The sequence below is a fragment of the Onthophagus taurus genome, chromosome 3 (genome assembly GCF_036711975.1).
Source record: "Onthophagus taurus isolate NC chromosome 3, IU_Otau_3.0, whole genome shotgun sequence".
NCBI classification, from domain to species: Eukaryota; Metazoa; Arthropoda; class Insecta; order Coleoptera; family Scarabaeidae; genus Onthophagus; species Onthophagus taurus.
Genome location: NC_091968.1, coordinates 25,282,886 through 25,306,664, shown reverse-complemented (window position 1 = coordinate 25,306,664; position 23,779 = coordinate 25,282,886). Strand labels below are relative to the sequence as shown.

General features: G+C 33.3%; 1 protein-coding gene and 1 long non-coding RNA gene across 6 annotated transcripts in view; one reads left to right on the top strand and one right to left on the bottom strand.

The window, feature by feature from the left end:
- Positions 1-7,980: 7,980 nt before the first annotated feature.
- Positions 7,981-8,765, top strand: LOC139429566 (uncharacterized). Its single transcript, XR_011640123.1, has 2 exons — positions 7,981-8,362; positions 8,423-8,765. It is a non-coding gene; the product is annotated as an uncharacterized lncRNA (long non-coding RNA).
- Positions 8,766-9,969: 1,204 nt separating this feature from the next.
- The window catches only part of LOC111419027 (golden goal), a 75,197-nt gene continuing 61,387 nt past the window's right edge, over positions 9,970-23,779 (bottom strand). For 4 of the 5 annotated variants that reach the window (XM_071195493.1, XM_071195495.1, XM_071195497.1 and 1 more), the window contains exons 8-10: positions 18,179-18,810; positions 11,190-11,475; positions 9,970-11,056 (exon numbers count right to left, since the gene is read on the bottom strand). In XM_071195493.1, the coding sequence (XP_071051594.1) occupies positions 10,385-11,056; positions 11,190-11,475; positions 18,179-18,810 (1,590 nt within the window). In that variant the 3' untranslated portion in view covers positions 9,970-10,384. The remainder of the gene's footprint in view (positions 11,057-11,189; positions 11,476-18,178; positions 18,811-23,779) is intronic. The other variant, XM_071195498.1, reaches the window with a different exon arrangement.

Below are 23,779 nucleotides of genomic sequence, written 5' to 3'. Positions count from 1 at the left end.
GTCGAATCATCCAATATAGTTACTGTGGAGAAAAAGTACGAATGGAGGGGGTTCACCCCTTACAGAAATTCGTGTCTGTCATCAATGATCATCAACGATGTGCAAAATCCTTTTTGTCCTCTATTGGTGTATGTGTACACGAACCTTTTCTATTGTAATCATTGGTTATCTACGCTTTCATACTTTGTTAATCTTTGTTCATCAACAACAACCCCTCGACGCAAAGAAAGAAAAAAAATCGCGGGTGGAATCAGAATTTTACCTACCTGAATATTTATTATAAATTTCCACCAAAAAAAAAAAAATCATGTGAACTTTTCGTTTTTAAATAACACAAAGAAATAATTTTTCACACCCCTTTTTTTTCAATACGATTTCAAGTGAGGTCCTTTAATTTTAGGGCGCGCCCATCACACAATATTAAACGTTTATCATGTAATGTAAAGTACGCTGTGATGTACATCGGGGTGATAATGAAATTTACGACCTCGAACAAGCTGCGTTCGAGTGACAAGTATGAAATTGTTGAAATATCGAGGACCACTCGAGTACTATAAGAGGGTGCCCGATGTCGGTTACCAAAGTGTATTCTCTGTCTCTATAGAAGGCATAGAAGAAACATCGTGTGTATAATTGGACATGCTACCGAGCAAAGGTTCCCTCCTTTCCTTTCTGAATGGGACATGGCCACATAATAATACCTACATTTGTCAGGAATTAAAAAAAATAAATAAAATAAAGTTAGGAGACGAAGAGAAATGTGCCTCTTATTCGTTTTAGTGTTAATTTAATTGGGTTGATGTTCAATTTCCATCACAAAAGATCGAATGTAACCGTGACATCTGTTGGTCGATTTTTATTGCAATTCATGCAGTTCATTTAGAAACATTTGTATTATTAAGTTAAGTGGTTCTATAAATTTTATGGAGTATTTATGGATAAGAAAGATTTTTAAAAACAAATTTGAATTCCATTTTTATTCTTTCGATTAATTTGTTACGATAAAGGCCATCTAATAAATGAATTACCAATAAATTTTGATATCGATTTAATACACTAAATAATAAAAAATGTTAAAAAAGATATCTTTATTTATTTGATTGATGAATATTTTTCATTGAACTAAAACTAGAACTAACATTAGATCTACAGTGTGTTAATAAATTATCGTACCCAACGTCATCATTGCAAGTATGCAACCAATATCACAGTACGCGTATTGCAATACCAATACTGCGATATTGGTTGCATAACTGCAATGATGACGTCGGGTACGATAATTAATTAACACAGTGTAGAACTAGAATCATTAGGATTCAATAGAATGTTAAAAAAGATACCTTTATTTATTTATTTACGAAGGACTGATTATTGGAAGAGTTTTAAAATTAAACTTGAGAACTCCATAAACCTTTCTACATAAATAATAATTAAAAAGCAATTAGATACAGAAGTAGAGCTGTTGCTGAGATCAAACCTAGAGTCAAGGGCAATAATTATCAGGTGATTTGCACCACACTTAGAATTAATCTGGAAAACCCACAAGACTAAAATGAACCAAGATAAGAAGATATCGAGATTCCACTCTCCAAAAGAAGTTTTGAAAGAAATCAAAATAAATATTAACCCAAAGAAAGCACCTGGATTCGATCAAACCACAGGTGAAATTCTTAAACAGCTCCCAAAAAAAGGAATAGTAAAACTTATCTTGATTCCTAAACTATTTCCTTGTTGCGAGTAATTTCGAAATAATTTGAAAAGCAATTTCTTAAAAGATTTAAACTGATAATAGAAGAAAGCAACATAATCCCTTCGCACCAATTCGGATTTAGAGAAAGCCTAGATGTTGCCCAGGGTTTTGATAAAGTCTGGCACGAAAGCTTACTTCATAAATTGAATAAAATCTTGCCACAACACCACTCTCAATTGATAAAATCATATTTTACAAGAAGATATTTTAGAATAAAGCAGGATGTGGTCTATTTTAACTTAAAAAAGATCCAGGCGGAGTACCACAAGGTAGAGTGCTCGGCTCAGTACTCTGCTTGCTATACACTAGTGATAAAATAAATTCTTGGACCAGAACTTGGCGTATCATATTAAATGAAAGCAAGTCTGTACATGTAGATTTCACCAATAAATTAAGAATCAGAATAAATGATGACCAAATCCCACATGCTAACTCGACGAAATACTTGGGCATGACCTTAGACGCAACGCTACGCTGGAAAGGCCATATGAAAAAGAAAACTGTACTGATTGCTTGGAAGAAACTCCTTTATATAAGCAAGGAGAACTATAATCAACAGAGAGTAAAAGATTTCTACCAAATAATAGATAGGGAGAAGAAGGGATATCAACCGAAACTGAATGTATGTACTTCTGACTGAGAATGTCATGAAGAGATGAGAAAAACTCATGAGGTTGGTTGGAACGGAACTTACAGGAGAAATTGAAAACGGGAATCATCTGCCCGATACACAAGACCAACTGCGACAATTTTAGGGAAATTATGCTCTCGATACGAGAAGATAAAGCCATATGCTAAGAACATACTGAGTGAATACCAGTGTAGCCATAGGGAAGGAAAATCTACAACGAATATAACACCGCCTTACTAAGACTGACTTTAAAAAAGCGTTTGATAGTATACAGAGGACCAGGCTTGAGTATAATTTACGACAAATGGGAATGTGGCGAAAACTAGCAGAGGTATCAACGATGGCAATGAAAGTGCAACGAAAAATATCCAATGTTGAGTTTGAGATACGGAATAATGTGAGACAGGGAGATGCACCGTCGATGCTAATGTTTAATGTTGCCCTACACTCTGCCATTGGTGGCAGAGTCATTTCAAATATGCTCATATACGGATGATGTATTGATAATGACTAAATAAATGAGAGGCTTGTGGAGATTTTTACTTAGGCATTGAAAGAACTGCCAAAGAGAATGCTCTTGAATTATTGAATTTTTAAAACTTAATTGAAAAATTCGAAAAAATTGTCGATCATTTCAAAAATTTATTTCTCAAGAACTGAAGGTGATTTTTCAAAACGGCTTGTTGCATTAAAAAGAGGATACTTTAATTAATAATTGGTGATATTTCCACAAGCATCCTTCAAGAAATTAATTTTATAGCGAATTTTGAAAATTATCGATGAAAATTGCAACATCGAAAATTTCAAATATTGTTTTCTCAAAAACTAAAAGTTATTTTTCAAAACGGGTTGGTTCATAGGAAAGAGGACACTTTTATTAACACTTTCGGAAATTTTTATACCAATATTTCAAGAAATGGATTTTTTACGAATTTTTAAAACTTAATCCGCGAAAATTGCAAAATTCGAAAAAATGTTCCATCATTTCAAAAATTTATTTCTCAAGAACTAAAAGAGATTTTTCAAAACGGCTTCTTGCATTAAAAAGAGGATACTTTAATTAATAATTGGTGATATTTCCACAAAGATCCTTCAAGAAATTAATTTTATAGCGAATTTTGAAAATTATCGATGAAAATTGCAACATCGAAAATTTCAAATATTGTTTTCTCAAAAACTAAAAGTTATTTTTCAAAACGAGTTGGTTCATTGGAAAGAGGACACTTTTATTAACACTTTGGGAAATTTTTATACCAACATTCCAAGAAATGGATTTTATACGAATTTTTAAAACTTAATCGGCGAAAATTGCAAAATTCAAAAAAATTTTTCATCATTTCAAAAATTTATTTCACAAGAACTAAAAGAGATTTTTCAAAACGGCTTCTTGCATTAAAAAGAGGATACTTTAATTAATAATTGGTGATATTTCCACAAGGATCCTTCAAGAAATTAATTTTATAGCGAATTTCGAAAATTATCGATGAAAATTGCAACATCGGAAATTTTATCAAAACTTTAAATATCGTTTTCTCAAAAACCACTAGTTATTTTTCAAAACGGGCTGGTTCATTGGAAAGAGGACGCTTTTATTAACACTTTGCGAAATTTTTATACCAACAGTCCAAGAAATGGATTTTTTACGAATTTTTAAAACTTAATCGGCGAAAATTGCAAAATTCGAAAAAATTGTTCATTTCAAAAATTTATTTCTCAAGAACTAAAAGAGATTTTTCAAAACGGCTTTTTGTATTGAAAAGAGGGTACTTTAATTAATAATTGGTGATAATTTCACAAGGATCCTTGAAGAAATTAATTTTATAGCGAATTTTGAAAATTATCGATGAAAGTTGCAACATCGAAAATTATATCAAAACTTCAAATATTGTTTTCTCAAAAACTAAAAGTTATGTTTCAAAACGGGTTGGTTCATTGGAAAAAGGACACTTTTATTAACACTTTAGGAAATTTTTATACTTATACAGGGTGATTCGGGAGGAAATGGAAAGATTTTAAGGACATGTCTAGGAAGCTAAAATAAGCAAAATAAGCCCATATGTTCAAATCCGATTTTCATTTGTTTCCGAGATAATTAGGTTTTTCTTTTTAAAAAGTTAATCAAGTTATGTTTGACAACGTTATCCTATATGACAATTTGATACAAAATGTTAATTAAAGTGATAGTTGTAATTGTTACGAAATAATAAAAATGCCTCACATTTTCAGTCATAGAGAATATGCAGATATGGTGTTTGTTTATGGTTTTTGTAATGGTAATACTGTTCGTTCAGTAGAAGAGTATCGACGTCGTTTTCCGAATCGAAGAATTCCTAATAGGCAAGTGTTTCAAACTGTTTTTACACGTGCTGGCGAAAGTGTAATGTTCCCAAGTGCAAGCATTGTTTCTGAAAAACAGCAAGGGCTCAGTTTGGAACATGAAGAAAATATTCTGGATGTTGTAGAAAATAATCCAGGGATAAGTACAAGGCGCATGGCAATACAATTTGAAATTCCACAAACAATGGTTTGGAAAACATTCAAGCGGCAAGGCTTATAAACGCTTTTCATTTGCAGAAAGTACAAAATCTCCAAGAAGGCTATTATCCATTAAGACTACAATTTTGTCATGGATTCGTGAAAACAGAAGATTACTTAAATGCATATTATTTTCTGATGAAGCTCAGTTTACTCGAGATGGAATTAAGAATTACCATAATAATCATCGATGGTCGGACGAAAATCCCCATGCCACGCAAGAATACAATTTCCAACATCGGTTTAGTATTAATGTATGGTGCGGCATTCTAAATGATCAGTTGTTTGGTCCTTTTGTGTTGGATGGCCGTCTTACTGGGGAAGGTTATTTACATTTTTTGGAAGATCATTTAGAGGAAATATTGGACGATGTACCTTTGAATATTCAACAACGTATGATCTTCCAACATGATGGAGCACCCCCTCATTATTCAAATAATGTGAGGAATTTTCTAAATACGCACTTCGGCGATCGCTGGATTGGCAGAGGCCCGTACCCTTGGCCACAGAGATCACCGGACCTCACTCCCCTAGATTTTTGTCTTTGGGGATGGATGAAGTCCTTAGTTTATGCTAGGAAAGTGGACACAAGGGATGCGCTACTAGATCGTATTCTTAATGCTGCGGCGTTCATTAGAGCGAATCATCGTTCACTGAAACTGGCTACCAGGTCCATTTATAAACGCGCAAATAAGTGTATCGAAGTGGGTAGTGAGTTTTCGAAAATTTAATGTGAATTAATGCTACTTGTTTTTTTGGCTTGTTAGTTTAGTAATAAATTTTGCTTTAATTTTGAAATTATTATTGTTCAAAATATCTCAAACAAATGAAAATCGGATTTGAACATATGGGCTTATTTTGCTTATTTTAGCTTCCTAGACATGTCCTTAAAATCTTTCCATTTCCTCCCGAATCACCCTGTATTTCAAGAAATCGATTTTATACGAATTATTAAAATTTAATCGGCGAATTGCGAATTGCAAAATTCGAAAAAATTGTTCATCATTTAAAAAATTTATTTCTCAAGAACTAAAAGATATTTTTCAAAACGGCTTTTTGCATTAAAAAGAGGATACTTTAATTGATAATTGGTGATATTTCCACAAGCATCCTTCAAGAAATTAATTTTATAGCGAATTTTGAAAATTATCGATGAAAATTGCATTTTATCAAAACTTCAAATATTGTTTTCTCAAAAGCTAAAAGTTATTTTTCAAAATGGGTTGGTTTATTGGAAAGAGGACACATTTCTTAACACTTTGGGAAATTTTTATACCAACATTCCAAGAAATGGATTTTTTACGAATTTTTAAAACTTAATCGGCGAAAATTGCAAAATTCGAAAAAATTGTTCATTTCAAAAATTTATTCCTCAAGAACTAAAAGTGATTTTTCAAAACGGCTTTTTGTATTAAAAAGAGGATACTTTAATTAATAATTGTTGATATTTCCACAAGCATCCTTCAAAAAATTAATTTTATAGCGAATTTTGAAAATTATCGATGAAAGTTGCAACATCGAAAATTTTATCAAAACTTCAAATATTGTTTTCTCAAAAACTAAAAGTTATTTTTCAAAATGGGTTGATTCATTGGAAAGAGGACATTTTTATTAACATGTTGGGAAATTTTCATGCTCATATTCCAAGAAATGGATTTTATACGAATTTTTAAAACTTAATCGGCGAAAATTGCAAAATTCGAAAAAATTTTCCATCATTTCAAAAATTTATTTCTTGAAAGAGATTTTTCAAAATGAATGTGATTATAAATTATAAGCGAAGAGAAGAAAACTAGACGAAACTGCAACAAGAGATTTTATACAGGGTGTATCTGAATGACTGCAACAAACTTCAAGGGGTGATTCTTTAGTGAATTTTAAGGGTACTTTGATATATGAACCATGGGCGACTTCGGCCCCCCTAAGGAGCTACACCCCTCCAAAAATGGCGGAAAATTTTGGTTTAATATCTTTTTCTCAAAAACCATAAACGCTAGGAAAATGAAATTTGGGGAATATGTTTAACTCATAATAAGGCACGTTTTGACCCTGTTTGTACTTTCAACCTACCCTTCTAAACTACTAAACGTAACCACCCTCTTTACATTCTTGCTAAAAATTTTTTTATGCACATGATAAACACATTGGAAAAATTTCAGTTAGATAGATAAATCTGTTCTAAAACTTTTTTGTCTCTCTAAAGTTTTTCCAAAAACGACTAATTTTTGAGAAAAAAAATAATAAAGCAAACACTGCCCGTTAAACAATGGGGTTGTCGATCAAAAGTTGGAATGAATTTTTAATGAAAAAATCTTGGTAAGCTTTGCAATCTTTGTCAGAAATATTTTTGAATTTAAATGTCAGTATTTTTGTACTGTTATTATTGTTTTTCAAATTAATTTTTACATAAAGTTCTATCGCATTTACGCTCGTTCACTCGACGTTTCAAAATTTTAAATAAAACAATAATAATAGTAAGAAAACCACTGACAGTTAAACGTCAAAAATATTTATGACAAGGATTGCAAAGCCTACTAAGATTTTTTCATCAAAAATTCATTCCAACTTTCGATTAAGAACCCTACAGCTTAACAGTTAGTGTTCGCTTAATTATTTTTTTCCTCAGAAATTATTAAGTTTTAGAAGAACATCAGAGAGACAAAAAAGTTTTAGAATAGTTTTATCTATCTAACTGAAATTTTTTCAATGTATTTATCATTTTCATTAAAAAAATCTAGGCATAAATTGAACGTGGGTGGTTACGTTTACTAGTTTAGAAGGGTAGGTTGAAAGTACAAATAGGGTCAAAACGTGCCCTATTATGAGTTAAACATATTCCCCAAATTTCATTTTCCTAGCGTTTATGGTTTTTGAGAAAAAAAAAATAAACCAATTTCCGCCATTTTTGGAGGGGTGTAGCTCCTTAGGGGAGCCGGAGTTTGTTGCATTCTTCAAGGAGAATCACCCCTTGAAGTTTATTGCAGTTATTCAGATACACCCTGTATATCGTATTGGGATATTGGGATTGTAACAATGAGGTTGCTAAAAACAAACTTGATATAAATAAAGTTGTATTAAATGAAAAAAGTCCTATTGGGGTTGAATTTGATTATTATCTGCAATGTCCAACACCTAAAAGAGATACTAATTCCTGTGAATGGTGGAGTATTAAGTAATAGATTGTTAAAAAAATGGCCGGATATCCGTTCCACCATTACCTGAAACTATAACTGTAAGCAAATATACTTTCGAGAATGTTCAAACATTCAAGTATTTAGGTGTAATCTTTACTAGAATACAAAACAGAATAGTAATAATAATAATAATAGTAAACTTTATTGAGAAAGTAAAGAGACAAAAATACTACTCACCCAGCGTCAAAAAAGAAAACGAAATTCAATGGCTATTATAAAATTCGTCGAGCGAATAAGGTGCTAAATTACAAAGTAAATATCGCATATTTGACTTAAATAAGTTTAACCTAGTTATTAATTTCACTTCTACAGGGATGTTATTCCAGATTTTCACACATGAATACAAGGGACCTTTTTCATATAAATTTAACCTATGTTTAGGCAGTATGAAGATATGATTATGTCTAGTAACATATCGATTTGTCTTAACAAATTGTTGAAAGTAGTTTTTATGTTTCAAAACAAATATTGAGCATTCGAGGATGTAAATCGCCGGTAAAGTTAAGATTCATTATATTTAAGATTACATAATACTCATATCGCTTTTTTTTTTAGTTTAAAGACATTACCGAACTGTATAGATGCTCCTCACGTAATTATTAAATATCTTAAATGTGATTCGATGTTACTAGAATAAAAAAATCTTGGCAATCTTTTTGTTAGTTGTATTTTTAATCACTCTAAGACCAAATGTAGATTTTGATAGCTTATAACAGAGTTGTTCCAACTGACACTTAAACTTAAGCACATGGAAGAGTAGCTACTAGACTCTTCTATGTGCTTGTTTTTAAGGTGTATTAAAAGTTGGTTGTATTCTCTGTTTCCGTTGATAATCTGGTTTAAATTTTTTGTCAATTTGGGAAAGCTCTTGTAGCATACATAAGGAATCTCTACAAGCCTTGAATTCACTACATTCCATATTTCTACTTCTTTTTCTGGTAGACTTTCGGGTTGCTTTTTTAGGAAAATGCTGATTGAAGTAATTTAGATAAATTTTTGCAAAATGTTTGTACTGATCATTAGCATCACTTATTTCCAGGTTGCAAACAGATGTATATGCACACATGAGGATTTTCAAATCAAAGCACAAAGCTAGAGGGTCCAAGCTGAGAATGTATAAGACTTTGATCCTGAAATCTGACGGAAGCGAACAAAAGCGCACTTCGGGTTTTTGAAAGAATATTAGGACCAGTGATAGAAGATGGAATACGAAGAAGAATGAATTTAGACCTCATATGGTTTGTAAAATTACAAAGACTTAGATGAGCTGGACACATTATCAGAATGCCTAAAGAAAGAGCTGCGAGCATAGCTTTTAGAGCAAACATGGCAGCCACAAGAAGCAATAAAAATATAGTGGATGATGATGGATTGGAAAAGGATAGTAACGACTACAAAACAAAGAACTGAAAAACATGGTCACCTTGGTGCTTTCGCAACTGTGATCTCCACAAGGAGCTTGAAATAGAAACATTTAATCAAAATAATTCCCAAAATCGCAAGACGTTATAAACAACGACTTCTCCAATACGTGAAATTAATTTAAATTTCATATTTATCGTTTTAATCAATTTGGTATGATAAGCGCCATCTCTTTTAGGGTTAATAAACGAATAATTTCGATTTAAAATACTAAACAATAAAAAAAGGTTAAAAAAGGTACCTGCATTTATTTATTTGGGATTCCCTCCTTTCCGATGTGAAATTATCCGCGCCATCTATTTTAGGGTTGACGAACTGTGTTTAGGGTGGTGTTATTCAATAAAAGATTTCATTTCGCCTTTGAAGATTTCTATTACTTCCTAATTCTAATTTTACAAATTCTTGTTTTTTTCTAGAAAAAAAAATAGAACCAAAAATAAAAATTAAAATCGACAATTTTATTCTGTTTTAACTCCGACTTTACATTTATTTTAATAAACGCTCGATTATAATTTATATTTATTTGAGTTAAATTAAAATAAATTAGATCGGCAAGCACAATTATTTAATTAAATCGTTAAGATATCTACAATCAGTCGGTTTATTTTATTTTATTTAATTTAATTTATTAAGTACATCGGATAAATTAACCACCTTTATTAAGGTAGTAATTAAACTATGTACATATTGCACTGGATAAAATTAGAATTAAAATGAAGCTTACGCGACTAGAATTTTCGCTAAAATTATTCCACACCATTTTTTACCCTCAACATTTTCTTTTTGATCATTTCAGTCTTTCCCTTTAACATCCTGAGTTAAATCTTTTTGATTCTCAACATTTAAAAACGCCTAACTAAATAAATTTGAATCTTGATACGACTTTTCCGCGTCATCATCATCATCAGCGAATTTAATTTCATCCAAACTCGGCGATTTCTCCACTTTCGTCTCTTTTTCTTTATGAACTTTCACAGGGGATCCCAATTTAATCTTAGTAAACTCATGCAATTGAATTGCAACAACTTTCGCGTCCGTTTTTGTAATGGGAGCTCGATCGAAACAAATACTATCGTTAGAAATCGATTTTATATCAACCAAGGGATAAATCCTTTTCGGTAATTTATTTAAAACCGGCGAATTTAATTTATTTCCTTCACTAATACTAAACGAGCGAATTTTTGGGATTATTTCGTTTTCATCTTCGGGTGTTTCAGTGTTACTTCCTGGATCGACGAATTCTTTGGGTTTTAAATCGCCGGGAAGAATCTCTCCCGTTTCATCTAATGGAGGAATCCAAACTAAAAATGCTGGATCCATTCCTAAATAAGAACCTGGAGCTGCGCCCGCATTTACGACGTTGTAATCGTAATAATCTAGTTCTAAATCGTTTACAGCCAAAGAAAATTCAGAACCAGTGGGGCCGGCTAAAAGTTTTTGGCGATTCTTTTTTTCTTTATTTTCTTTTATGTTTGTTGTACGAATTGTTGCTGTACTTATTTGACTGGCTGGTGAGTAATAACCCTAAAAGAATAATATAAAATTAATTTTTTTTTTGTGATTTAAAAAAGAAAGAAAATGGGAATAAAAAAAGTGTTCCAAAAGTGCTTCTTTATGGTGCTCAAAATAAATAGTTAAAAATTTTTTAATTTTATACCGGATCACTTCTGGAACGTCTACTATTAGCGGTTATCCTCACTTTCGTTAAAGTGGCAGTGCTAATCCTGGTTTCTTCTTTCTCGCCAATCATCGAAACTTCGTCTTCGTCTTTTCCCGAATCACCGCTTAAACATGATTTTCTCAAATCCGTTGTGGTTTCTGTTGATGATGAGCACGGTAAAGTCACTATTTCGCTACTACTAGGAGCAGCTACAATCGCTGTTGTTACCGTTTCGCCTTGGGTTAAGGTTTGGGAACTATCACTCAAACTATCTTCTTCTTTCCTAAAAAAAATTCTTATTAAACTATAATTTAATAGGAGATATAGAGAGGAGTTTGGAGAGGACCCTGCGACATTAAGGGTAATACAACGCAACTTGCACCGTGGCAGGGCTGCAACTGCAGTATTGTGCAGGCACCTTGACATGATGCTCTGATTGAAGAGCCATAGACTATCAACTCGAACGTTTCTGGTTTCGGTTCTCTTAGCAGTTCTGTTTTCTTTTTCAGTACTCAGAATCTACCGAGAGCTGCAATCTACGTTCCTAGACATATCTCCGCGTATTTCCTGTCGGAAGAGTCAAATCGGGACTTCGATGTAGTCAAGATTCAATGCTTCCTAGCGAAGAAGACTCTAGCATTTGTCTACCTGCCTATAGAAGAGATGGCTCCTACTGCCGCCTTGACAACATTAGTCAACGCTAGCAAGGTAAATAAATGGCTACTCATTGTAGGCTGCGACTAAAACGCTCATTCTGTTGCCTGGGGATGTGATGAAGGAAACTTTAGAGGTAAGACCTTACTTGAATTTGATACGAGTAATGATTTGGAAATAATCAACCAAGGCTGTGAACCCACGTTCGTCAATCTTATTATCTATCTCAAAAGATTAGCAACTGGTGTGACCATAGATGGATCACTTTTGATTCTTGAAAAAAAGGGTCCGGGATCCAAAGCGGACTGACTTGAGCATTTTTGCAAGCTGTCTAAATGGGCAAATGCGAGATTTTCCCGAAACCCTTCCTGGAAATACCGAAGAATTAGAGAATTATTCAAACCTCGTGGGTGACATACTAACTCAGGCCTTCCACAGTGCATGTCCTGAGAGAATTGTGGAGGAGAGAGGAAGGGCTTGCAGAAAAGCTTTCAATAAAGCAAAACAAACTAGACTGAATTCTGACTGGACCTTGTTCAAAACACACCAGTCAGAGTTCAAACGTTTAGTACGACAAAAGAAACGACAAGCCTGAAGAGGTTTTTGTGAAGAGGTGGAGAGGCCTCACGCCTAAACAAAATACTATCTCGTGGCCAAAAATACAGTTGTGGTATTCTAAAAAAGTCTGATGGCAGTTTTGCCAAGGATCCAGAAGAATTATTACATTTACTAATAGACATTCATTTTCCAGGTTCTTTGCAAGATTTTTCAACGCTTCTACACCAAGTGGAATTTAACAACTCTCCTAGCCCAGAGGATATGAAAATACACTTGATGAGAATTTTTAAAGCCTACTTAGCCTTTAATTACGTTCCCATCAGCTGGAGGAGGAAGGTTATAGCAACCTTTATAGCAAAGAATGGAAGCAAGAACCCAGCGGATTCTAAAGTCTTTCGACTAATTAGTCTCTCATCATTTCTTTCAAAGACGCTTGAAAGACTATGTGAACATTACATTAAAGTGTTTCCTTTGCACTTGCACCAACATGCTTATATCAAAGGTTACTTAAAACCACCTTTAGTAGCATTAATTTGGAACTGGAATCTCGAAGAGTGCGAAGAGTTCAGGCTAAGGTACACAGTACAGAGAGCTGTGGTTAAAGGTTGCCCACAAGGTGGGGTACTCTCACCGCTTCTCTGGTGCTTAATAGTTGATGATCTCATTTGTGACTTAAATAATAAATATCTCTTTACAGTTGGTTACGCCGACGACGGTGTTAAGAGGTGAACCTGACAATTTTCTTTGTTACAGAATGCAGCAGGCGCTTAAACTTGTTGAACGATGGTGTAAAGAACTTATCCTCTCTGTCAATCCTAAAAAGACTGAGACTGTTCTTCTCACTAAATAGAAGAAACTGGGACACTTAACGCCTCCCAATTTCTGTAATAATCCGTTAACCTTTGCTCCAGAGGTGAAAAATCTAGGAGTTATCTTGGACAAAGGACTAACTTGGACATCACACATTAGTTGCAAAACCAAAAAAGTAACAATTGCAGTGACCTTCTGATTTTTCTAAATCCGAAAGTTACAATGTGGTCTTATCAAAGAAGTGTAGATCTTCTTTGATAAGACCACAACACTAAAACATGCATATAAAGCTAAATTGCTGCATCAATTGCAACGACTGGCCTTTCCTGCTAATCACAAGCGCTATAAAATCTACACTTACGATTGCGATAAAGACTATGCTGAACGTGCTGCCCCTAGATATTTTTATCAGGGAAGTGGCCGTGATGGCATTGCTTCGACTGCGACTAGTAAATGAAAAGCAGGTTGTTAAAATTTGAATAGTCCCGAGCAAGCTCTGGAGTGAGGCTGTTAGTAAATAACCCCTCCTTAAAGCTCGCACATTTATTAGTCAAACTACATTTTGGCATTGAAACGATACTCCAGAGCAACTCAAGCTCAGGCAAAACGCTGACCATCTACACTGATGGATCAAAGGCTGGAGGTTTCGAAGCGAGAATTTTCTCGCACGATCTACAGCTACACCTTTTCACTTCGTTAGGATCGTATTGCACGACTGCTCAAGACGAATTAACTGCTAACATAGGAGCCGATGCGATCATCGACTTCAAAAAAGTCGGCAGAAACGTTGCAATCTGCACTGATAGCAGACAGGCTATGCTGGGGGTTGGTAGACATCAAACTAGTTACATCATCGTTGGTGAAGTCCTCGAGGAGGCAAACGTATACAACAACGTCACGATAAAGTGGCAAAAAGGACACATCGGAATTAAAGGACATGATCATGCGGACAGACTGGCGAAACGGGCGGCTAACAAGTCACCGATTTCTATCTGGTCATTATGCTTATAATTTCTGAAGTGATACCCTACATTGCATATTATTGCGATATTTGAATAAAAATGAAATTAATAAGAAAGCTGACAAGATATGTCAACTTATTTGGATCCAAGATACAAAATGAACTTTTTTGATGCTGATTTGACTAACGAAGCAACTCTAAAAAGAGGATACTTTAATTAATAATTGGTGATTTCCACAAGGATCCTTCAAGAAATTAATTTTATAGCGAATTTTTAAAATTATCAATGAAAATTGCAACATCGAAAATTTTATCAAAACTTGAAATATTGTTTTCTCAAAAACTAAAAGTTATTTTTCAAAACGGGTTGGTTCATTGGAAAGAGGACACTTTTATTAACATTTTGGGAAATTTTCATATTCATATTCCAATAAATCGATTTTATACGAATTATTAAAATTTTATCGGCGAAAATTCGAAAAAATTGTCGATTATTTCAAAAATTTTTTTCTCAAGAACTAAAAGTGATTTTTCAAAACGGCTTTTTGCATTAAAAAGAGAATACTTTAATTAATAATTGGTGATATTTCCACAAGGATCCTTCAAGAAATTAATTTTATAGCGAATTTTGAAAATTATCGATGAAAATTGTAACAGCAAAAATTTTATCAAAACTTGAAATATTGTTTTCTCAAAAACTAAAAGTTATTTTTCAAAACGGGTTGGTTCATTGGAAAGAGGACACTTTTATTAACATTTTGGGAAATTTTCATATTCATATTCCAAGAAATCGATTTTATACGAATTATTAAAATTTTATCGGCGAAAATTCGAAAAAATTGTCGATTATTTCAAAAATTTATTTCTCAAGAACTAAAAATGATTTTTGAAAATGGCTTGTTGCATTAAAAATGCAACATCGAAAATTTTATCAAAACTTCAAATATTGTTTTCTCAAAAACTAAACATTTTTTTTCAAAACGGGTTGGTTCTTTGGAAGCGGAACACTTTTATTAACACTTTAGGAAATTTTCATACTCATATTCCAGGAAATGGATTTTATACGAATTTTTAAAACTTAATCGGCGAAAATTGCTAATTTCGAAAAAGTGTCGATTATTTCAAAAATTTATTTCTCAAGAACTAAAAGTGATTTTTCAAAACAGCTTTTTGCATTAAAAAGAGGATACTTTAATTAATAATCGAAAGTGATAACAGCGATAGTTCTGTTAGTAATGAATGTGATGATGTATTACAAACGAAGAGAAGAAAACTGGACAAAACTGCAACAAGAGATTTTATATATCGTGTTAGGATTGTTACAATGAGGTTGCTAATGATAAATAAAGTTGTATTGAATGAAAAAAGTCCTATTGGGGTTGAACTTGATTATCCTAAAACACCTAAACGAAACGAACACCTAAAAGAGATACTAATTCCAGTGAATAGTGGAGTATTAAGTAATACGTTTTTAAAAAAATCGCCGGATAGGCCGGATATCCGTTCCACCACTACTTGAAACTATAACTGTAAGCAAATATACTTTCGAGAATGTTCAAGCATTCAAGTATCTAGGTGTAATCTTTACAAGAATACAAAACAGAATACAGGCTGCAAACAGATGTATAATCGCACATGAGGATTTTCAAATCAAAGGACATATCTAGAAAAGCCAAGCAGAGGATGTATAAGACCTTGATCCTGGAATCTGACGGAACCGAACAAAAGCTGACTTCCAGTCTTTGAGAGAATATTAGGACCAGTTTTTATTTTTAAAAGAACGGGTTTTGCAATTCAAAACGCAAAATAGTTGTAATTTGTTATTATTGTGTTCAACTGGTTTAACAATAAAGCTAAATAGAAAACCACGATTACAGTACGATTACTCAGAGAACGGGTAGTTCTCTTGTATGTGATCAGTGATCACGAAACATTTGGCGACCGTGACAGGACGTAAGATTGGATTTATAGATATCGAAATAAAGTGTCGAACAAAACGAACAGAAAGGATTATTTATGCGTTATTTGAAGGAACTCAAACTGAAATACAAGAACATCGATGCTATGAAATAATATTGGTGCGTCTTGATGGTGAATTTGCCTGCAGATTTGAGTTCTAGATCAGCCGACTATATGTTTCGCAATTTCCAATGTTTTTAATGGGGTTTGGAAGATGGAATTAAAATATGCTGGTATTAAATTCAGTGACACGGGCGATTGCCGTGAAGTATCCGTATTGATAGGAGCAGATGTTGTTGGGAAGCTAATTACCGGTAAGAAACTGGTGTTGAAATGTGGACTCGTAGCGTTGGAGATAGTACACAGATTAATACGTAGGGGAAAAGTAAAAACGACATAAATTTGAAAAGGTAACGTTTTTGCTGCTTGCACGTCATTGTTGACAAAAGATATGCCGATTATGAAACTTTGGCAGCTGGATGTACTAGGAATTTCGGATTTAAAAAAGAACCTGTCTAAAGTTGAATTAGAAAAAGCAGTTAAAACATTGTTTAAGGAGACGACAGTGGTAAATGAAGGATGGTATGAGGTGCAGTTGCAACATATTGAAAAATATTGTGGAGGAGAAGGGAAAAATATTTATTCTAAATCCACAGTAAACCGGTTAAGAAAAGCATTTCACGTAGACAATTGTGTCACTAGCATACCGGATGAGCAAACAAAAGATCTTTTCGTAAGAGAAGCCACTGCATTGATGGCCGAAGGTGGGTTTGAGTTGACAGGGTGGGAGTGTAGCAAAATAGAAAGTTTGGAGGATCACATTGTACCATTATGGGGATTAAATTGCAATACAAGACATGACACTCTAATGCTTTGTTATACACCTAAAACGACGAATGGCGTGGTTACGAAGAGAATTGTTCTTTCTTACGCTCAGCGAATATTTGATCCAATTGGAGTAACCAGCCCCACAATTTTGTACCCTAAGCTGATGTTACAGAAAATGTGGAAGAATAAAATTGGATGGGATGAGGAGATAGATGATGAAACCAACAAAATGTTCATGATTTTTCGTATGTAGATTCCCAGGTGGATAAGAATGGGGCCAAACGAGAACTACAGGTCATCGCTACACACATTGCTACACACAACCTGGGGTCAAAATATTCTTGTTACAAACAAAGTCGAGAGTGGCGCCGATCAAGAAGATATCCATTCCAAGACTGGAATTGTTAGCGACTACAATAAATTGGTGCCCGACTTGCTATAAGCATACAAGAAACCTTAAACGTCGTTGAGGATGTTTATTTCTGGCTGACTCTACCACGGTGCTTGGATGGATAAAACGTCGTGAAGAATTGTCAAGTTTCGGTGGAGCAAGGTGAAGGAGATCAGAGAACTCACAAACGTAGAAGCATGGAAACATTTACCGGGTACGGTTAACCCAGCGGATTTGCCATCTAGAAGAACTTTATGAAGAAGAAATTAATGGTGAAAGAAAGAAAAAACCAATTGTGTCAGTAATAAATATTAACGGTGTAAGTGGTTTCTATCGATTTTTCTCAAATTAAAGGAAAAACGTCCAAATGATTGCTTGGATGTTGCGGTTTGTATATAATTGTAGATATCCTGATGTGAGAAGAGAAAAGTCTTTAACTGTAGAAGACGAAAATGGGGCAGAAAAGAGGCTGATATCCATCATTCAGCAAGAAATTTGATCAAAACTTCAAATATTGTTTTCTCAAAAACTAAAAGTTATTTTTCAAAACGGGTTGGTTCATTGAAAAGAGGACACTTTTATTAACATTTTGAGAAATTTTCATATTCATATTCCAAGAAATCGATTTTATAGGAATTATTAAAATTTTATCGGCAAAAATTCGAAAAAATTCACGATCACTTCAAAAATTTTTTTCTCAAGAACTAAAAGTGATTTTCCAAAACCGCTTTTTGCATTAAAAAGAGGACACTTTAATTAATAATTGGTGATATTTCCACAATGATCTTTCAAGAAATTAATTTTATAGCGAATTTTAATACTTACGCTAACGTTGCTTCTCTTTCTTCGGGATCATGCTCGACAGATTCCCTTAACCGACTATGTTTATTCCTAGATCTAACACTAGGTCTTAATCGAGTCAAAGAAATAACTTCCGTCAACAACGTAGAATTCGATATCGCTCGATTTTTCACCGTTAAAGCAGCACAAGAACCCGTCGAATCCGTCAAAGAATCCTGATCTTCAGCTTTAGCAATATGATATTTTCGATATTTAAAAATGTATTGAGCTCCTAAAAGAAGCGTTGCAATCAAAAGGCCGCCCAAGAAGAAAATTATCGCGATGTGAATTGCAGTTAATTTAGCTGATAAAGTGAGGACGCCCATTTCTTGGGCGATTGGTAAAGAGTGGTTTCGTAGTGGTTTTAATTTTTGGGCAGCTTGCGCGACGAATCCTCCACCACAACTTTGCGTGCTGTAATCTTCGTTTCCAAAGAATTCTAATAGGAGGTTTGGACCGGTCGAGTTTACAACGCTGGGTGTCGGATTTGGGTACCCTCTTAGATCTTCTAAGAGATTGTCGGATAAAGAGGAACCATCTCGTATTTTTAACCATTGCGTTTCGCATGGAAGAAAAATGTGCTCCACTTTGAATTCAATCACGTAATCTTCTTCAGCCTTAATTAATTTTAAATAAAATTAAATTAAAATCATAAAAGAAATCTTGAAATAATTAAAGAATACCTGTCCCTCTTAAAAATCGATGATTTTTTTTTTAATTGGAAGGAAATGACTCAAAAGATGACTCAAATGATAAAAAAAAGTGCGCAAAAGTGCAGTACTTACCGAAAAATCACTTTAAAGTTGCGATTTGACGTTTCTTTTTCAAAGTTCAAAGCAATGTTAAATATGCATTTTCATATTAAATCCTAACCTAAAATTGTTTAATTTATACCCACGCACAAAATAAAAACTCACTAAACTTATTGAGATTACAACATATTTTCGAATGAAAACCTTATTTCTTAGGCTATCAATACATAACGACAATTACGATAGAAAATAGCTTCGTAGAAATGCAACTCTCTAAACAAAAACTTCGTACTAAAAATTGAACGCATGTGGCGCCATCTGTTGGGGATATTTTGGAATTATTCAGCTAAGAACCGAACCACTAGAATACAGGTTAGATTGGGTTTATATATAAAAGCTCCAAGCACAGAATAACTGTTTGGAAAGTGTTACTTAACATTCCGACTGGTTGGAAATTCCTCAGATGCAATTACCTATGGAAATTATATTTGTTAAATAATGCCACCACATTTGAATATTATTGCATCATATGACATGTGAGATTGCATCTGACGAGCTTCCAACCAGTTATAACGAACGTTAGCTGAAACAAAGCTATAATGTCAATTATGGTTTAATGGTTTAATCATACCATTATTATTTTATTATACTCTTACCGAAAAATCACTTTAAAATGACGTTTTCATCTGTCATTCTGAACAACTTCAACTTTTAAAAGGTGAAGTTAGCGGCAAATTTAAAAATATAACAGGATTTGGAATCTATGCTTTTTAAATTAAAAGAATGATACTGGTAATAATTGTTATTGCTGTCTCTAATCATTCCTACTATTAATAATAAAATTGTTAGTTTAATTAAATTATTTCAGTATAGACGCTAACGCCATCTTACGGGGGGATTTCGACATACAATCAATCCCAAGTTCTCCTATCAAAGATCCCTAGGGCTGACAATTACCTGTCGTTAGATAAAATTGATTCTACCAAATTTGTGTTAATAGACTTTATGTTAATAGATTGTGTATCAATTGATATGTCAAACGACTGAAATATCTTTATATTGTAAATATAAATGATAAATAAGTATAATAGCTTATTTAATAGTACCTTACTTAAGTTAAAATAGTTAATTAATTAAAAATTAATATTAAACAAGACGTGTACATGGTTACAAAATAATAATAAAAAAATAACCCGTGTGACGATGGCAACAAACTGTGCATTTAACCAAATGACAATAAATTATAACTGACAACACAAGCAATGTTAACCATGTATTTTCGTATTAAATCCTAACTTGAAATTGTTTAATTTATACCCACACACAAAATAAAAAGTTATTTTCATTAAACTTGTTGAGATGACAACATAATTATTCATAATGACACCTATGTGAAGTTAGCCCCCAATTAAATAGCATTTTACATATATAGTATTTTGATTATAACATGAGAACCAGTGAACCGATTTCGATAAACAATATCTCATTGGAAAGCTTAATCCTTGGCCAATACGAAAGTGGATGCCCGAAGATTTGAAAACTCTTTCGAATTTCGCTAAAACGCCAAAATAATGCGAAGATACACGAAAATAACACAAAATTGACCTTTTTAAGTGGTGATAACTCGTAAACAATGTACCCGATGATCAAGATCTATACGTCACTCGATTCGTCATAGTGTCTTCTATCGAAATCACAAAATGCTCGATTTCAATTCTCTCCCGCTAAGTTTATACAGCCCTCGGAATGACACCGTCTTCGGCTCGCTGTTTATGCACGTACTAAAAAATTAATTTAAACTAAATCGACTATAATTAGAGAACAGTTTGACGGATTTTAATGTTTTATATCTCAATCGAAAGTTTGTGTCTGGCTGAATACTGTTGTCGAAATGCCCGATTCGAAATATTTAAGGATTTTGATTAAAACACAACAAACGAATTAATTAAATTCTTAGCTGATATCTTTCTTATTATTAGAGATAATTCGAGATAATAATTAAAGATTCTTTCTCTATGTAAAACCGGTCTTTGTCTGTCGATAAGTTAATACTAAGATCAATCTGTACTTAAACTACAAAGCGGTGGCTCTGTACTTAGATTAAATAGCTTAAAATTACCAAACTTCAAGCCTTTGTGCAATTGTTATCAAACCGAATTTTAAAAAACTATTATCACACTCGGAAAGAGCGCTCTTTAAATTATCTTAACCCTGGTTTTCGTTGGTAAATGTATATCGGCGTCATGCTTAATCGCCCTTAATATACATCCCTACACACAAAAACGCTTAATTACTATTCCTTTAAACAACTTTCTTATTTGATAGGGGGAAAACTATAGAAGTATAGATCTATCTTATCTACAATTTTCTGGTCTTTCTAATGGTGTATAACACGCGGCTATCGCTGCTTGGTTATAGAGTTTTTTCCTGGTGATATAAGAAAGTTATTGATCCCAACAATGTTTAAAAGTAGCTAAAACGTGTGAATTTGGTAATTTTTTGACCAAAAACGTCCTAGTGTAGTCTATAACTTCATGATATACTTCTATAGTTTTCCTCATATCAAATAAGAAAGTTGTTTAGAGATAGAGCAATTAAACGTTTCTGTATACGGGTGTCCCGCAACGATTGCACAATACTGCATCAGCGTATTCTCTGATCGAAAACAGACAAGAAAAGTCTAACAAACATAGATCCGAAAATGGACCAATTTCGAGATATTCAAAGTTTTAGTTTCATAAGCTGACCTATTGTAAACATCATTAATTCTAACGATTTAGATGCAGTAATTATATGATTACCATGGTTACGATGGTTAAGATAAAGTTTAATAAATAATAAGATAATATTAAGTTAATTAATACAGTTCATTAATAATTTAACAAAACAAGTAACAAAGATTGTCGAAGAAAATCGTTCAACCAGCATAAAAACAACGAATATTTAACAAATTGGAAAAGATTCATGTCATAATAAATGTTCAATATGCGCAACCATTTACTTCTAAACACAAACGGGTACGTTTTCTAAATGAACTTCTAATGCATTCAAAGATACCAGGAATTTGTTTTACTGTCTCAAAGGCGTTACCAATTTTATTCTTCAAATCCTGCACATTTTGAACGTCTTCAGAATAAACAATTTGTTTTAAATGTCCCCAAAACCAAAAATCTAACGGATTTAAATCTGGTGAACGAGGTGGCCCTCCTCGGCCAATCCACTTATTGCCAAATCTGTTATTTAAGTATGCTCGAGTAGCGCGTGCATAATCGTGCATAAAGTAGCAATCTTCTAGAATTTGTTGAGGTAATTCATCAAATGCCTCTGTAAGGTCATTTTGTAAAAAATGTATGTAGGCATCGGCTGTCAATCTCTTTGGAAGAAAAAATGGACCTAATAACTGATCACCTATAACTCCAGCCCATACACTAACACTGAATCGCCACTGATGATGAGTTTCTAGTATTGCATGGGGATTTTCATCGCTCCAAACGTGCGCATTATGAATATTAAAAATTCCGCTTTGAGTAAATGTTGCTTCATCCGTAAATACAATGTTTATGGGAAAGTCGACGTTTACTACCACTTCCTGTATGGCCCACCTACAAAAAATCTCTCTTTTTTCGCTATCATTTTCTGTTAGAGCTTGAACGGTGTTGTAATGATAAGGATAAAGCAACTGCTCCCTTAAAATGCGGTGAACGGTTGTTTTGTTAATGTTTTCTTGTGCAGAAATTCTTCTAATGCTGGTTGAGGCATTTTCATCGACTCTTCTCAAAACTGCTTCTTCTAATTCCACCGGCCTTGTGTAATGTCTCTCCGTGGAATGGCTGTGGGTTACGCTTCCCGTTTCTTTTAATCTGAGAAATAGTCTGCTAAAGGTGTGACTATTAGGCAATCGTCTGTTCGGGAACCTTTGCGCGTAATGACGAGCTGCTAACGACGCATTTCCATCAGCTAGTCCGTAACAATATCCGTCATCTCTTCCTTGGAGTAATTAATAGGAGCCATACTTAATAGTTTTATTAAATTAAATAGTAAAATAATAATTTCGTGAAGTATTATTATTTTTTTTTGATTAGACAACTTATCGTAATCATAGTAACGACTTAATTATTATAAAAACAAATTTAAATTCATGATGTTAACAATATCAATTTATGAAACTAAATCTTTGAATATCTCGAAAATGGTCCATTTTCGGACCTATGTTTATTAGGCTTTTTTTGTTTATTTTTGATCATAGAATACGCTGATGCAGTTTTGTACAATCGTTGCGGGACACCTGTATAGAGATGTATATTAAAGGTGATTTAACCATGATGCTAATAGATATTGACCGTCAAAATCCCGGATTAAGATATTTGAAGGGGCGTTCTTTCTGATTGTGAACACAGTTTTTTAAAATTCGGTTTGATAACAATCGCACAAGGGCTTGAAGTTTGGTAATATTAAGCTATTTTACGTACAGAGCGGTGTTCTTCATCTTTTATTGATCTTAATATCAACATATCGGCAAACGAGGACCGACGATTTCGTAGAGAAAGAATCAAGCTTTCAAATAGTGCATTTAGTTTTCCGCTATCTCTAATAATAAGAAAGATATCAGCTAATAAAATAGATAGGAAATTACGGGTAAAAGTTTGTTGTTGGAAGGTTTGTTGCTATCGTCACACGGGTTATTTATTTATTTTTATTTTGTAACCATGTATACACATGTCTTTTTTAATAACTATTTTAATTTAAGTAAACTGTTATTAAATAAGCTACTATGCTTATTTATCATTTATATTTACAACATAAAGATATTTCAGTCGTTTGACAGATCAATTGA